Below are 14,570 nucleotides of genomic sequence, written 5' to 3' on the forward strand. Positions count from 1 at the left end.
TAATACAATGTCCATTCTGTTCCAACCACAAGTTAGAAAAGACTCATTACTCTTTTGCCTTCTGAAGCCCATCATTATCTTGTATAATTTGTGGACCTTGATGTGTAAGCCTTTCTCATTTGTTTTCCCATTGATATATATGAAAAGTATTTTATTCTGGATTTAAAATTCTGAGTTCCCTCTAAAATCAGTTAAGTGTTTGTTTATAACCAGATGACCTATGGATTTGTTGTGGATAATAAGTATTTTCATTTATTTCAGCTAATTGAACATTTATCAAGGGATCAAAGAAGCACATGACTCCAGATAGATTAAGGAGCTATATTTGTTTTAGGAGTCATTCACCTAAAATAAATTTCTTTTCTTTTTTTTTTTTTTTTTTTTTTTTTGAGACAAAGTCTCACTCTTATCCCCCAGGCTGGAGTGCAATGGCGCAATCTTGGCTCACTGCAACCTCTGCCTCCTAGGTTCAAGGGATTCTTCTGCCTCAGCCTCCCGAGTAGCTGGGATTACAGACGTCTGCCACCACGCCTGGCTAATTTTTGTGTTTTTAGTAGAGATAGGGTTTCACCATGTTGGCCAGGCTGGTCTCAGACTCCTAACCTCAGGTAATCCGCCCGCCTTGGCCTCCCAAAGTGCTGGGATTACAGGTGTGAGACAGTGTGCCCAGCCAAATAAACTTATTTTGAAGTTTAGAATTAAAATATGCTATTAGCTCAGTATAAAGTTTTGGGCTCCTGTGTTGAGAAAAATAGAAAAAGGGAGCCATTCTGAGACAGTATCTCACTGTGTTACCCAGGCTGTAGTGCAGTGGGGTAATCTCGTCTCACTGCAACCTCCACCTCCCAGGTTCAAGAGATTCTTATGCCTCAGCCTCCCAAGTAGCTGGGACTACAGGCACGCACCATGACGCCCAGCTAATTTTTGTATTTTTAAAGTAGAGACGGGGTTTCACCATGTTGGCCAGGCTGGTCTCGTACTCCTGACCGCAGCTAATCGCCGATCTTGACCTCCCAAAGTGCTGGGATTACAGGCGTGCGTCACCATTCCGAGCCTAACAGTTCTTTTTAGAAGAGAATTGAATTTGAGAGCATACACCAATGCTTGCATACCTACATATGCTACAAACAATGAAAGGTAAATAAGATACATTCTTTACCATAAAGCGGTAGTTCTTTACCTTTTTTTGGTACCACGTACCTCTATGGCAGTTTGGCAAACCTATGGACTCTTTCTCAGAATGTATTTAAATGTATAAACGAAGCACATAGTAAGGCCAAATATATGTTATGTATTCATTACTAAGGAAAGCCAATTATAGTGATACATGGTTAACATAGTACAAAAACGTATTTTTTATTTTTATTTAATGCTTTATTAATGCGTTAAATAATAAATTCTAGCAGCAGATGTAAGTACCAGAATTTGGAAGTAGTGATGAGCACACAAATATTTCAAGTATCTGCAACAACTATAATATATGAAAAGATTTAAGATTTCTTTTGTTAATGGAGTCACCTAATACCACCTAATTTAGTATACTAGCTAGTATACTACCCACCACTACCTAATATACTACCGTATGTAATTAGTAATATACCCAGTACTGCCTAATACTACCTTGTTACTTGCCTGCGTTAGAGAGTGAAGGAAACACTAAATTTCAGGCTGTGTTTAATAAAAATAGAGATGTATCTTTTTCCAATTTAAATTCATAGACCCCTGATTCTATCCCTGGACCCATTCTTGTAGATCTCAGGTTTAAAATTCCTGTGAAAAAAATGTACAGTTTAAATGAAAACAAAATTCAATGAAATAAGCATGATACGTAACAGATAATACATAAAGTATTATGAAAGCACAAGGAAGCTTTACAAGTCGAAATACCTCATGAGAGCCTTATTGTGCATCACACCGGTGGACAACAGGAAAGGGGCATTCTAGGAAGACAGGAAAACCTCTTACCCTCCTATCCCCCTCCAAAAGAAAATAATAATAATAAGATAATGGGATGAGTAATGACAGAGTGGCAGATTAGACTAGAAAAAGAGTTTGGGATCAAATCACAGCCTTTGCATACTAAGTTCTGTTTTCATTCACCAGTCATTTATTTGCATGATATCTGAAAAAAGGTAGTAATACCAAAACTGTGCTTTATTAAAGTTTTTCCTAGTAGCGGTGTATAAGAATCCCCCTTCGTGGCCGGGCGCGGTGGCTCAAGCCTGTAATCCCAGCACTTTGGGAGGCCGAGGCGGGCGGATCATGAGGTCAGGAGATCGAGACCATCCTGGCTAACATGGTGAAACCCCGTCTCTAGTAAAAAAATACAAAAAACTAGCCGGGCGAGGTGGCGGGCACCTGTAGTCCCAGCTACTCGGGAGGCTGAGGCAGGAGAATGGCGTAAACCCGGGAGGCGGAGCTTGCAGTGAGCTGAGATCCGGCCACTGCACTCCAGCCTGGGCGACAGAGCGAGACTCCGTCTCAAAAAAAAAAAAAAAAAAATCCCCCTTCATTTAGCCAGTATTTATTAAACACCTGCTGTGTGCCAGGTCTTTTGCTATAGACAGACTAAGCACATGATAATACACCGTAATTTATAATGGGCACTACAGGAGCTCATAAAACAGAGCCTACTGGAACAGGAAAGCTAAGGAAAGTAAGAAAAGTAAATATTGGGTGAAGAAGAGGTAAAGAACTGTTTAGGCAAAACTAGTTAGGTTAGGCCCTTGGGCAAAAGAAAACATAACATGGCATTTGGGTGGTTTGGGGAAAGAGTTTTAGGTACACTAGAGTTGAGGTTAATTAAGTAGCAGCCAGATCAAGGAGGAGCTTTTGTATTCTTTGCTAAGAGGTTTAGACTCTTATGCCAGTGTTTCCTAGAGTGTTATAGTGAGTCCTCTGGGACTGACTCTTTTAGTATGATGGTATTTTTGTAATGTCAAATACTGTCTGAAAAAATTATAAGAAACTGTATGTTCTTTTTGGCTGGGTGCTGTGGCTCACCCCTGTGATCTCAGCACTTTGGGAGGCCGAGGCAGGTAAGTCACCTGAGGTCAGGAGTTCAAGACCAGCCTGGCCAACATGGTGAAACTCCATCTCTAGTAAAAATAAAAAAAATTAGTCTGGCATGGTAGTATGTGCCTGTAGTCCCAGCTACTTTGGAGACTGAGGCAGGAGAATTGCTTGAACCTGGGAAGCAGAGGTTGCAGTGACTTGAGATCGTGCCACTGCACTTAAGCCTGGGCGACAGAGAAGACTCCATCTCCAAAAAAATATATATGTATGTGTGTGTGTGTATGTATATATATACATTTGTGTATATATATGTATACATGTATATATACACATATATATATGCCCTTTTTGAACATGTGTGTGTATTTTTTAATGTAGAGGAAAAAAATACATTTAAGAGAGCCTTAAAATTTGAGTTGATGTGATTCCAATGCCTACATTCTTTAACAGTTTTTCTTTGCCTAAAAAAGGTGAATTTTACCCATTCCCCCCAAAATCCAAGCAAAGTCATATAGGCTTCATGAACATGTTATTTCCACTTTGAATAAATTAGTGTAAAGGCACTGTACTAATGAAGATACAGTATTAATGTTTTTATTTTCAACTTTATCTTTTATAGGATTATATTTTTTTCATTCATGAACATAAAACAGTTTTTGAGTTAAATATTTCTTTTTTTTTTTTTTTTTTTTTTAAAGACAGGGTCTCACTCTGTTACCCAGGCTGGAGTGCAGTGGTGCGATCTCGGCTCACTGCAACCTTCACCTCCTGGGTTCAAGCAATTATCCTGCCTCAGCCTCCTGAGTAGCTGGGATTACAGGCATGTGCCACCATGCCCGGCTAATTTTTGTATTTTTAGTAGAGACAGGGTTTCACCACATTGGCCAGGCTGTTCTCAAACTCCTGACCTCAAGCAATTTGCCTGCCTTGACCTCCCAAAGTGCTGGGATTGCAGGCACGAGCCGCCACACCTGGCTGAGTTAAATATTTCTAAAGGAGTTTGTCTTCAGTTTAAAAGCAAATCTTTGTGTTGATCTGGGGCAGTACTGTGAATGAAAATTTGTTCCTGGAAGATCTTGAGCTAGTCAGGAAGACTTGACTTGCTTAGTAAATTATTTAAACCACTTTGATCTAATGATACTACTGATCTGATACAAATACCTCATGCCTCTTACCCACTTCCCAAAGAAGAATCAGAAGTAGTCGCATTGTTAACTATTGAATTTTGTCAAAACGATGGTGATTTGGAATAGATAATTGTATGAATGATAAACTTAAGATTCAGTGAAGAAACAGTAGCGTAAACAATCCATTTTGCAGTGACATTTCTCAGGAGGGGAGGAATCTCCAGCTTAATTTTATCAGACTAGTTCCCAACTTGTTTCAACTGCTTGTGGGTCATTCCATTGGGATTTCCCCCCACTCCACCCTCCCCCCCTCCCCCTCCTCCCCCCACCCGGCTCAGGAGCTAAATCTCAATCAATCTTAAGACTAAAGTCCAAAACTTATTGTTTCTTCCCACCTTTAGTCAAATTCTTACTTCCTCTATTTCTTGGAAACATCCATCCCTATCCCCTAAACCAGAAATCTGGAGGTTGTGTTTGAAGATTTCTTGTTATATTCTATCATGTCATTTTTATCTCCACAGTATCTTTTTTTTTTTTTAAACAGGTGTTTCACTATGTTGTCTAGGTCAGTCTTGAACTCCTGGACTCAAGCAGTCCTCCAGCCTCAGCTTCTCAAAGTACGGGTGTGAGCCATAGTGCCCAGCCCAAAATATCTTTTGATTCTGACCTGTTTTAGTCCTTAACATCTTATGTTAGGGCCTCATTTTTTGGGAACTGACTGTAAACTATGTATGGCTCATTATGGTTCCATTGTCCCGTTATGGTTTCCTTATCCTGTGTCTTTCTTTCCGATTCATCTTCCACGTTGTTATCCTGGTTCCTAAAGCCAAATATCACACTGTATATTCCCTAGCTTACAAATTTTAAGTGGCTTTTCACACACAGGGAAAATGTAGCCCCTTAGCCTACAACAAACACGTCAACTCTTGCAGCCTTGTCACTTGCCACGTCTACATTTGCACTTCACAGTTCAGCTTGCATAGCTTACAATATGGGCTTTTAAGTGAGGCAGTCCAGATTCAGATCCCCATTGCACTACAAACAGGCATGTTTCTAACCTTTCTAAACTTTCATTTCTTTCCCTATAATATGAGAGAGGGGGTAATATTCTAGATCTGTGAGGATTAAATGAAGTATTGTTTGTGAATGGTGCCAGTAGTGGTTAGCATTAATAAGTGGTAGCTTTGCTGGGTAGGATTGTAAAATGGTGCAACCACTTGGAAAACAGTTTGGCAGTTTCTCAAAATGTTAAACAGAGTTAGCATATGACCCAGAAATTCCACTCCTATGTATATACCCAAGAGAAATGGAAACATATGTCTACACAAAAACTCATACATATTCATAGCAGCATTATTCATAATAGCCAAAAAGTAGAGAAACAGTCCAAATGTTCATCAACTCATGAATGGATAAACAAAATAATTATACTGTTAAATATTATTCAGCAATAAAAAGAGATTAAATACTAATACATTCTGTAACATGGATGAACCCTGAAAACATGCTAAGTGAAAGAAGCCAATTAAAAGAAACCATATCACGTATAAGTCTATTTAGGTGAAACATCCAGAATAGGCAAATCTATAGAGACAGAGACAGAAAAGTAGTGGTTGCCAGGGGCTGCACGGAGGGATATGGCAGCTGCTGATGGGTAGGAGGTTCCTTTGGGAAATGATGAGAATGTTCTAAAAATTCGATGGTGTGATGGTTGCACAACTCTGAATATACTAAAATATACTGAGTTGTATACTTTAAAAGGATGAATTTTATGGTAAGTTATATCTCAATGAAGTTGTTTAAAAATAAGTAAGAGATAGCTCATTATACCCATCTGTTTTCAGTTGCCTTGAAAGCTTTCTAAGGTCAAATGCAATATATCTTTATACATATAGTAAAAATATAAATATATCTTTATATTTTCATCGAGTACACAATGACTTGTATATAGTAGATGCTTAATGGTGTAGTAGATGCTTAATAGATGTTGCAATGTGAATGAGTCTTTATGAAGCAAGCTGTTAAAGGGAAAATTGGTCTGAAAATTCCTCAGATTAAATTATCAAAGTACATCTTTGTAGCTATTTAAGTTCTTGCACCAGAAAACAATGACTTTAGTGAAAGGAGTTAACTGAATTGTTTATTTTCCTTCCTAGGACACACACCTGCTAAAACTGCTTAAAACATTAGAAGGACATGCTTATGGCGTTTCTTATATTGCATGGAGTCCAGATGACAACTATCTTGTTGCTTGCGGCCCAGATGACTGCTCTGAGCTTTGGCTTTGGAATGTACAAGTGAGCGAGTTCCATCTTTGGTTTAGCTTTTAAGTACAGCATAGTCATAATGTACATATTCATTATAACTTTATTGATTTATATAACAGAACCATTCAACCTAAATTACTATACTGTATCTCTTCAAGTGGAAACCAGCTTTCCGGATTTATCGATATAAATATTATGCTCAGTAATATATTTTTGAAAGAATGATAAGTAAGCGTTTTCAGGATATTTGGCTTTGTCCTGTGGAATTTATACTATTTACTGTGCTTCCTCAGAAAAGATTTATAATGGTTTCATAGTTTCACAGTTGTACATTAAAACTACCTTTGAAATGTAAAAGGTCAGCGTTAAACCAGATTTTCCATTCTAATGGCAGTTGCACCATCTCCTTACCTATATTTTATATACTAAGCTAGTTTAGTGAAGCTAAATGATGTTTTCAGTACTTACTACTAAGGGCTTTATTGCTGGGTTTGTTCGTTCGTTTGTTTGTTTGTTTTTGAGACAGAGTCTTGCTCTGTTGCCCAGGCTGGAGTGGAGTGGCGCGATCTCAGCTCACTACAACCTCCGCCTCCCAGGTTCAGGCGATTCTCCTGCCTCAGCCACTCGAGTAGTTGGGATTACAGGTGTCTGCCACCACGCCCGGCTAATTTTTTTATTTTTAATAGAGATGGGGTTTCACCATGTTGGCCAGGCTGGTCTCAAACTCCTCACCTAAAGTGATCCGCCTACCTCGGCCTCCCAAAGTGTTAGGATTACAGGCGTGAGCCACCGCCCACCCATTGCTGTTTATATATGAAAATTTGAATTTTATGCAGGGTCCCATTTTAGGAAGAGTCAGCATTAGGTTCAGTTTGTTAGTTACAATTCATGTTTTAGAAATCCTGTAGTTAATGATAGTAAGACTGCCTTGCTGGTCAGTCATTTCCTTGTTTCAGCTCCAGCTTTTTATTAAGAAAATTTTCAAATATTAAGAAAAGTTGAAATAAGACAATGATGATCTATGTGCCCACCACTGTAGGTTCAACAGTTGTTAACATTTTGTGATATTTTGTTTGTACATACGTGTGTAGAAACATGCATTTGTGGCCGGGCGTGGTGGCTCACGCCTATAATCCCAGCACTTTGGGAGGCCAAGGCAGGTGGATCACGAGGTCAGGAGTTCAAGACTAGCCTGGCCAAGATGGTGAAACCCCCATCTCTACTAAAACTACAAAAAATTAGCAAGGGTGCTAGCAGGCACCTGTAATCCCAGCTACTTGGGAGGCTGAGGCAGGAGAATCACTTGAACCCAGGCAGCAGAAGTTGCAGTGAGCCGGGATCGCACCACTGCACTCCAGCCTGGGTGACAGAGTGAGACTCCGTCTCAAAAAAAAAAGAGAAATGTGCATTTGTACTTACACATATATACATATCTAAAACATTTGAAAGTAAATTAGATACTTTACCCTAAATACTTAAGCTTGTGTCTTTTAAAAAATAACATCCTACCTATTCAAATGTTATGATATCTGAGAACATTAACTATAATTCTCTATTTTCTAGGATTTATGATCAAAGTCCACGATTGTTCCCAAAATGTGTTTTATGCCATTTTTGTCAAATCAGCATTTAATCGATGTTGTATTTGTGATTGGGTTCAGGGAGGTGGCAGAACACAGAGTAGAATATTAAAATTGCTTTCCCTCAGTAAAACAGCTTGCAGTGAGTCTGACCTAGAAGATCAAAGAAAACTTTTTTCCATTAAAGCTTTCTTTTCACCTTCCAAAGGAGAAAGTATATAGTCTTAATCCTGTAATAGAAATTTAATGTAGAGTGCCTTTGTAGTCTTTCTTTGACCAATTTTGAATTTCTGAACAATTAAACTATGTTCTAACATAACTTTCATTGTGTAGTACTTTATATACTTAAACTTCTTCTAAAAGGGTGATCTTTTCATCAGTTTTTAGATTTCTTTAATCATTTCTTAAATTAGAAAAATTCTAATCTAGTAACCTCATGTACTCACTATTCGGAGCATAATAAGAGAAGACAAACCATTTCTGCCTTCAGAACTTAGTGTGTTAATGTATTTGTCAATAGAAAATGCCAAGAATTTAGCTATTGCTTGTATATTTGTGCTCTAAACTTTCAACTGTTTATATCAGTCAACCCAAAGGACTAAATAGGGGAGACTAGTTAACAATTTGGGGGAAGGATTTATATTGCTGAACACTTTTTTTCCAGTATAAGGGAGACCTGGTTTTCTGTTTTTGTGCCCTCTTTTAGTACTTGGCCCCATTTCCTAATCATACCCTTTGTTTTCACTCTTTTATTTCTACTTTTGATTACCCATTTCTCACAGGAGAACTATGCCCTTGTACCTTTTATTATTATACCAAGGGCAGCTATTATCTCTCAGATCCTGTTTCTAATCCATGAACAAAATGGAATCAAGACTAGATTAAATGGTATGTGTATACCTTCTAAGTTGAGTAATTCAGAAAATGTAACAGGATGATACCTAACTATTGTAACCACTAAATGTTCTTACTTAGAAATGCCATGGAATGGCTATGTTAAACAGTACAAAGGTTCTTCTTTCTAGTACTGTTCATTGAGATAAAGTTGTGTATCAGAAAAATGTTTTTTTTCTCTCTTCCTACCTTCCCTACTATATTGTGAGCATTTGAATATGAAATTCAACATAATTTATTTAGACTGCCCTTGGCCTACTTTATGGGCATAGTTTTTCTTTTTTCTTTTTTTTTTTTTTTTTTTTTTTTTTTTTTGAGACAGTCTTACTCTGTCACCCAGGCTGGAGTGCAGTGGCGTGATCTTAGCTCACTGCAACCTCCTCCGCCTGGGTTCAAGTGATTCTCGTGCCTGAGCCTCTTGAGTAGCTGGGATTACAGGCATGCACCACCACATATGGTACAGTTTTTTACTCAGTAATCATGTTCTTGAGGAATTGCTAATTGCATTAACTGCAGTTTTAGAATAAAATTTATAAAAAACTTTGGACTGAGAAGTGGAAGCTCAGAAGGAATAGGTATGTAGTCTTGGGCTTTTCATTATCTTGCTTGGGAAAAATTACGTGTTTTAGTTGATGAATATAATCGATTTGAGATGAGAGATTTATTGAAGTTTATCTCATATCTGCTCTTTGGGTTACCTATGCCAGACATTGTTCAACTCCTGGGTTTTTCTTCAAGTCCTTAATTTCTCTTCTGGGTGCTGTAGTCTCTTTTTTGTAGGGTCACTTAAAACAATTCATTACTTACAATGAACTGGAAAGGCCGGGCCCAGTGGCTCACGCCTGTAATCCTAGCACTTTGGGAGGCCGAGGTGGGCGGATCATGAGGTCAGGAGATCAAGACCCCGGTGAAACCCCGTCTCTACTAAAAATACAAAAAATTAGCCGGGCATGGTGGCGGGTGCCTGTAGTCCCAGCTACTCGGGAGGCTGAGGCAGGAGAATGGCGTGAACCCGGGAGGCAGAGCTTGCAGTGAGCCGAGATCATGCCACTGCACCCCAGCCTGGGCAACAGGCAAGACTCTGTCTCAAAAAAAAGGAAAAAAAAAAAAAAAAAGAATGAACTGTCAAACCAGCCAGACATCCCAGTTATTTTTTTTTTTTTCTTCACATATTTCCTTTAAAGGGGTATCTTGAAGGTCTCATTTACAGTTTTATTTCCTTATAGACAGGAGAACTAAGGACAAAAATGAGCCAGTCTCATGAAGACAGTTTGACGAGTGTGGCTTGGAATCCAGATGGGAAGCGCTTTGTGACTGGAGGTCAGCGTGGGCAGTTCTATCAGTGTGTAAGTATTCAGTGCCTCCTTCCCAATGTCTGTTGGTTTAAAAGCAAATGTACTTTTGTTTAAACAATTTCCTTGACTCAGTATCTTATACAATACACTCTATGGGCCAGGCACCTGTAATCCCAGCACTTTGGGAGGCCAAGCCAAGTGGATCACCTGAGATCAGGAATTCAAGACCAGTCTGGCCAACATGGTGAAACCCTGTCTCTACTAAAAATACAAAAATTAGCTGGGCATCGTGGTGGGCACCTGTAATCCCAGCTACTTGGGAGACTGAGGCAGGAGAATCACTTGAACCCAGGAGGCGGAGGTTGCAGTGGGTCAAGATCACACCATTGCACTCCAGCCTGGGCAACAAGAGTGAAACTCTGTCTCAAAAAAATAAATAAGTAAAACAAAATATACTCTATGAACACCTACTTTGCCATCGTCCTAGACAAGCGCTGTCCAATAGAATTTTCTGGGTTATTTTTTCCTTTCTTTTAAACATTTCAAATATTTGTACAAAGTATAGACTTTGGGTTTAGTAGAACAAAAAAAAATGTGTTAATGCTAAACATTTTTGTTCTTATAAGCAAGTTTCTAATTTATAAGAATTGAAAAAATTTTTTTTAATTCTTTTGAGATTTTTGTAACAAAAAAAAAAATGCTGAATTTTATGAGTAGACTCCCTTTAATTAATGTTTGAATAATAAAAGTGGTGACAAGTGCTACCAGACAACTCTTCAATCTTTGTGTCAACTTCTAGTAAGTAGCTGTCCTAATTATTTTGGATTGTTGGAATGATTAAAATAAGTTTTATGGCAAGGTAAACTTTATATCATAAGTATCGTTTATATCATAAATCATAGTTTACCTTGCCATAAAACTTTATCTGTTATTTGCAGTATAGTGTCTAGAGTCTATGTCTCATGTTACAGACTCACATGGTTCCAGTATGCATGTCCAGACTTTTCCTTTTTTTTTTTTTTTTTTTTTAAGAGACAGGGTCTCTCTCTCTGCCACCCATGCTAGAGTACAGTGGTGTGATCATGGCTCACTGCAGCCTCAAACTTCTGGGCTCAAATGATCCTCCCGCCTTGGCTTCCTAACATGCTGGGATTACAGGCATGAGCTACCACACCCGACCCCAGATCAATTTTTTAAACTAAAAATAATAAGCCATTTAATTTAGCTAAAAGAAGTTATCAGGTTATTTTATTAAGTTCATTTGGAACACATGGATTTTGATGTTGTGTCATCTCAATATGGTTATAAATTGTTCTTTATTCCCTGCATGCAAGATGATCATGTATGTTTCTGCTGAGCTTGCTGCCCTATACTGGGTTAAGGCATCAAGATACAGGGTTATCTAACTTATAAAATGGGAAGGGTAATTCCTCTCAGAACTTTGGATATTCAATGAGTTAATGACTATAAGAGATTTGATCTGTAGAGCACATTACAAATTTGGTAAATTTTTGAAAAATGTCATTAACAGATTCCTCCAGTCCGTATGAAGCCATAAAATGTTTTAGAAATCTTTTTCCATTTCACAACTCCTAAATATTATAGGACAAATTCCAGTATAGTGAATTTTAAAGGAACGTTTAAATTATTTTCGAATAAAAGTAAGACCTTACTTGGAACTTAGGGACTGTTTCTTTCTTTGTATTATTTATGCATGGTGAGTTATTGAAGGGAAGATAGAGCTACAGAGTGTCTTTCTGCTTTCCCTTAAGTATGGTTATAATGAAATTTGACCTATATTCAAATTTTCATGGTTAAAAACACTTCTAGAACAGTTAGGTTGAGATCAGTCTCAGAAAAAAAAAAAAACCCTGTTACTAAAAGATGCTGTGAAGGGAGTCTTGGTTCTTTATTTGCTTTCTGAGTGCTGTTGAGTAATGAAGTTAATAGTAGTATTTTCTTACTCAGGATTTAGATGGTAATCTCCTTGACTCCTGGGAAGGGGTAAGAGTGCAATGCCTTTGGTGCTTGAGTGACGGGAAGACTGTTCTGGCATCAGATACACACCAGCGAATTCGGGGCTATAACTTCGAGGACCTTACAGATAGGAACATGTAATTATTTTTTGTTTCCATTAGACAACAATTACCTGATTTATATTAAAATGTGTAGTGGAACTTGCCTTTTCACAGTTTTCATGTTTTTTGTTTTGGTTTGCTTGGTAATTTGGATTGGTGGTCACATGGTACTTAGTAATCATTAACTCAGATTCATCTCAATTGAAGTATAGTATGTAATAGTGATTACAGGCAAAATTGTCATACTTAAGCTAGTACATCTTATATATTGATAATTTGAATGGCTTGACTCTTAATATGTTGTTTTTGACAAATTATTTTCTGGTTCCAGAGTACAAGAAGATCATCCTATTATGTCTTTTACTATTTCAAAAAATGGCCGATTAGCTTTGTTAAATGTAGCAACTCAGGTATGTTTATTAATATAATTTTCTGAAAAATTTGGCTTAGTACAAGTTTTATTTTCACTGTTATTTTCAGTGTATTTATATTAACAAAATTTTCTACTTACCCTTAAATTTTATTGCATGTGTTTGATCCTTTTTTTTTTAAGCTGAATTTTTTGTGTTTGATCCTTAAATGTGTATAATCAACCATAAATTTGTCAGAATATTGGTATTTCACATAATAGAAAATGAAGATATTTCATCAGGCAAAGGGACATTTACATATGCTTTTTAAAATTTGTTTGAGTTGAGGTAGAGTAAATATCTGTATTCTCCTTTGCCTGCAGGGAGTTCATTTATGGGACTTGCAAGACAGAGTTTTAGTAAGAAAGTATCAAGGTGTTACACAAGGGTTTTATACAATTCATTCATGTTTTGGAGGCCATAATGAAGACTTCATCGCTAGTGGCAGTGAAGGTAAATTGTGTCCTTATCAGGTTACATATGTTGATATTAAAGTCTGTAAATCTCAATTTGTGAAGGCAGTCACATCTCCAAGAAAATTCAAGGTAGTAAATTAAAATTCTTTTATTTATCCAATACATGGTTAATTTCTGTCTGTAATGACCTAAGCCCCCGTATTATCACAAATTGTTACATACTGTCATGTATTACTTTCTCCTTTTCTGTAATGACCTAAGCCCTCCATATTGTCACAGATCAGCAGTGCTTATTCTGACCATGTAGCAGAGTGTTTGGTGCATGTGTCGAATCAAGATTTAGTTAAATTATTATACTTTGATATCTTGACTTGTATTTTCATGGGACTGATGGTTTTTAAGGGTTGGTAATGTCTGGAAAATCAAGGTTAATTATGATGCTCTACCTGAACTTGGACAGATTTAACTGTAGTTAGTTCTTCAGTTTTTCTTCAGTGGTCACCAGAGTTAATTTGAGTTTGATAATTCTTAAGATTTTAGGAAAGCTGAAATTACCTGAATTCTTCCTACTACTACCCTTTTGAATAAACTTGTTCTCTAATCTAAAAGTGTCAGTATTCCAGACAGGAATATGCCTAAAGCCACTCTGATTTAAAGTGTGAATTGTTTAGAAGATGCAAGCACAAATAAGTGAGGCAGTAATAAAATTTAGTGTACTTTTTAAGGTGATAGGAACTTAACTAGTTGCAAATTATTGCACATTTTTATTCAACACATTTTTCTTGAATACCCACTGTACAGTTCTAGGTACTATAAAAGCAAATTATTGAAGTCATCTTTTTTGGCCAGGCATGGTGGCATATACCTATAATCTCAACACTTTGGGAGGCCTAGATGGGAGTGTTGCTTGAGGCCAGGAGTTCCAGACAAACCTGAACAACATGGCTAGACACTGTCTCTACAAAAAGTAAAAAATACATACTGAGGCCGGGCGCGGTGGCTCAAGCCTGTAATCCCAGCACTTTGGGAGGCCGAGATGGGCGGATCACAAGGTCAGGAGATCGAGACCATCCTGGCTAACACGGTGAAACCCCGTCTCTACTAAAATACAAAAAACTAGCCGGGCGAGGTGGCGGCGCCTGTAGTCCAGCTACTCGGGAGGCTGAGGCAGGAGAATGGCGTGAACCCGGGAGGCAGAGCTTGTAGTGAGCTGAGATCTGGCCACTGCACTCCAGCCTGGGTGACAGAGCGAGACTCCGTCTCAAAAAAAAAAGAAAATACATACTGAATCTGGTTTTATAAGATAGACCAAGGAATTAGATTATGTTATGTTCCATTTATTGTATAAGATGTTTACTGTTCCTGTCTTGACAAAAAACTGATCTCAGTAGATAAGCAGATCATAAAGTGCACATGAGGTTTTCCTTTAAGAATAAGGCATATTTAAGGATTGGGACAAAGAGAGACATTTAGAGATTTAGATTTTAA

The 14,570-nt window shown here is 37.7% G+C and overlaps 1 protein-coding gene across 2 annotated transcripts in view; it reads left to right on the forward strand.

Moving 5' to 3' along the window:
• Positions 1–14,570, forward strand: part of WDR26 (WD repeat domain 26) — a 49,102-nt gene that overhangs the window by 22,904 nt on the left and 11,628 nt on the right. For both annotated transcript variants that reach the window (XM_017869941.1, XM_017869940.1), the window contains exons 8-12: positions 6,299–6,439; positions 10,110–10,229; positions 12,147–12,292; positions 12,588–12,666; positions 12,990–13,119. In XM_017869941.1, coding sequence (XP_017725430.1) covers positions 6,299–6,439; positions 10,110–10,229; positions 12,147–12,292; positions 12,588–12,666; positions 12,990–13,119 — 616 coding nt within the window. The remainder of the gene's footprint in view (positions 1–6,298; positions 6,440–10,109; positions 10,230–12,146; positions 12,293–12,587; positions 12,667–12,989; positions 13,120–14,570) is intronic.

Source organism: Rhinopithecus bieti, unplaced genomic scaffold, assembly GCF_001698545.2.
Source record: "Rhinopithecus bieti isolate Rb0 unplaced genomic scaffold, ASM169854v2 scaffold_1673, whole genome shotgun sequence".
Lineage (NCBI taxonomy): Eukaryota > Metazoa > Chordata > Mammalia > Primates > Cercopithecidae > Rhinopithecus > Rhinopithecus bieti.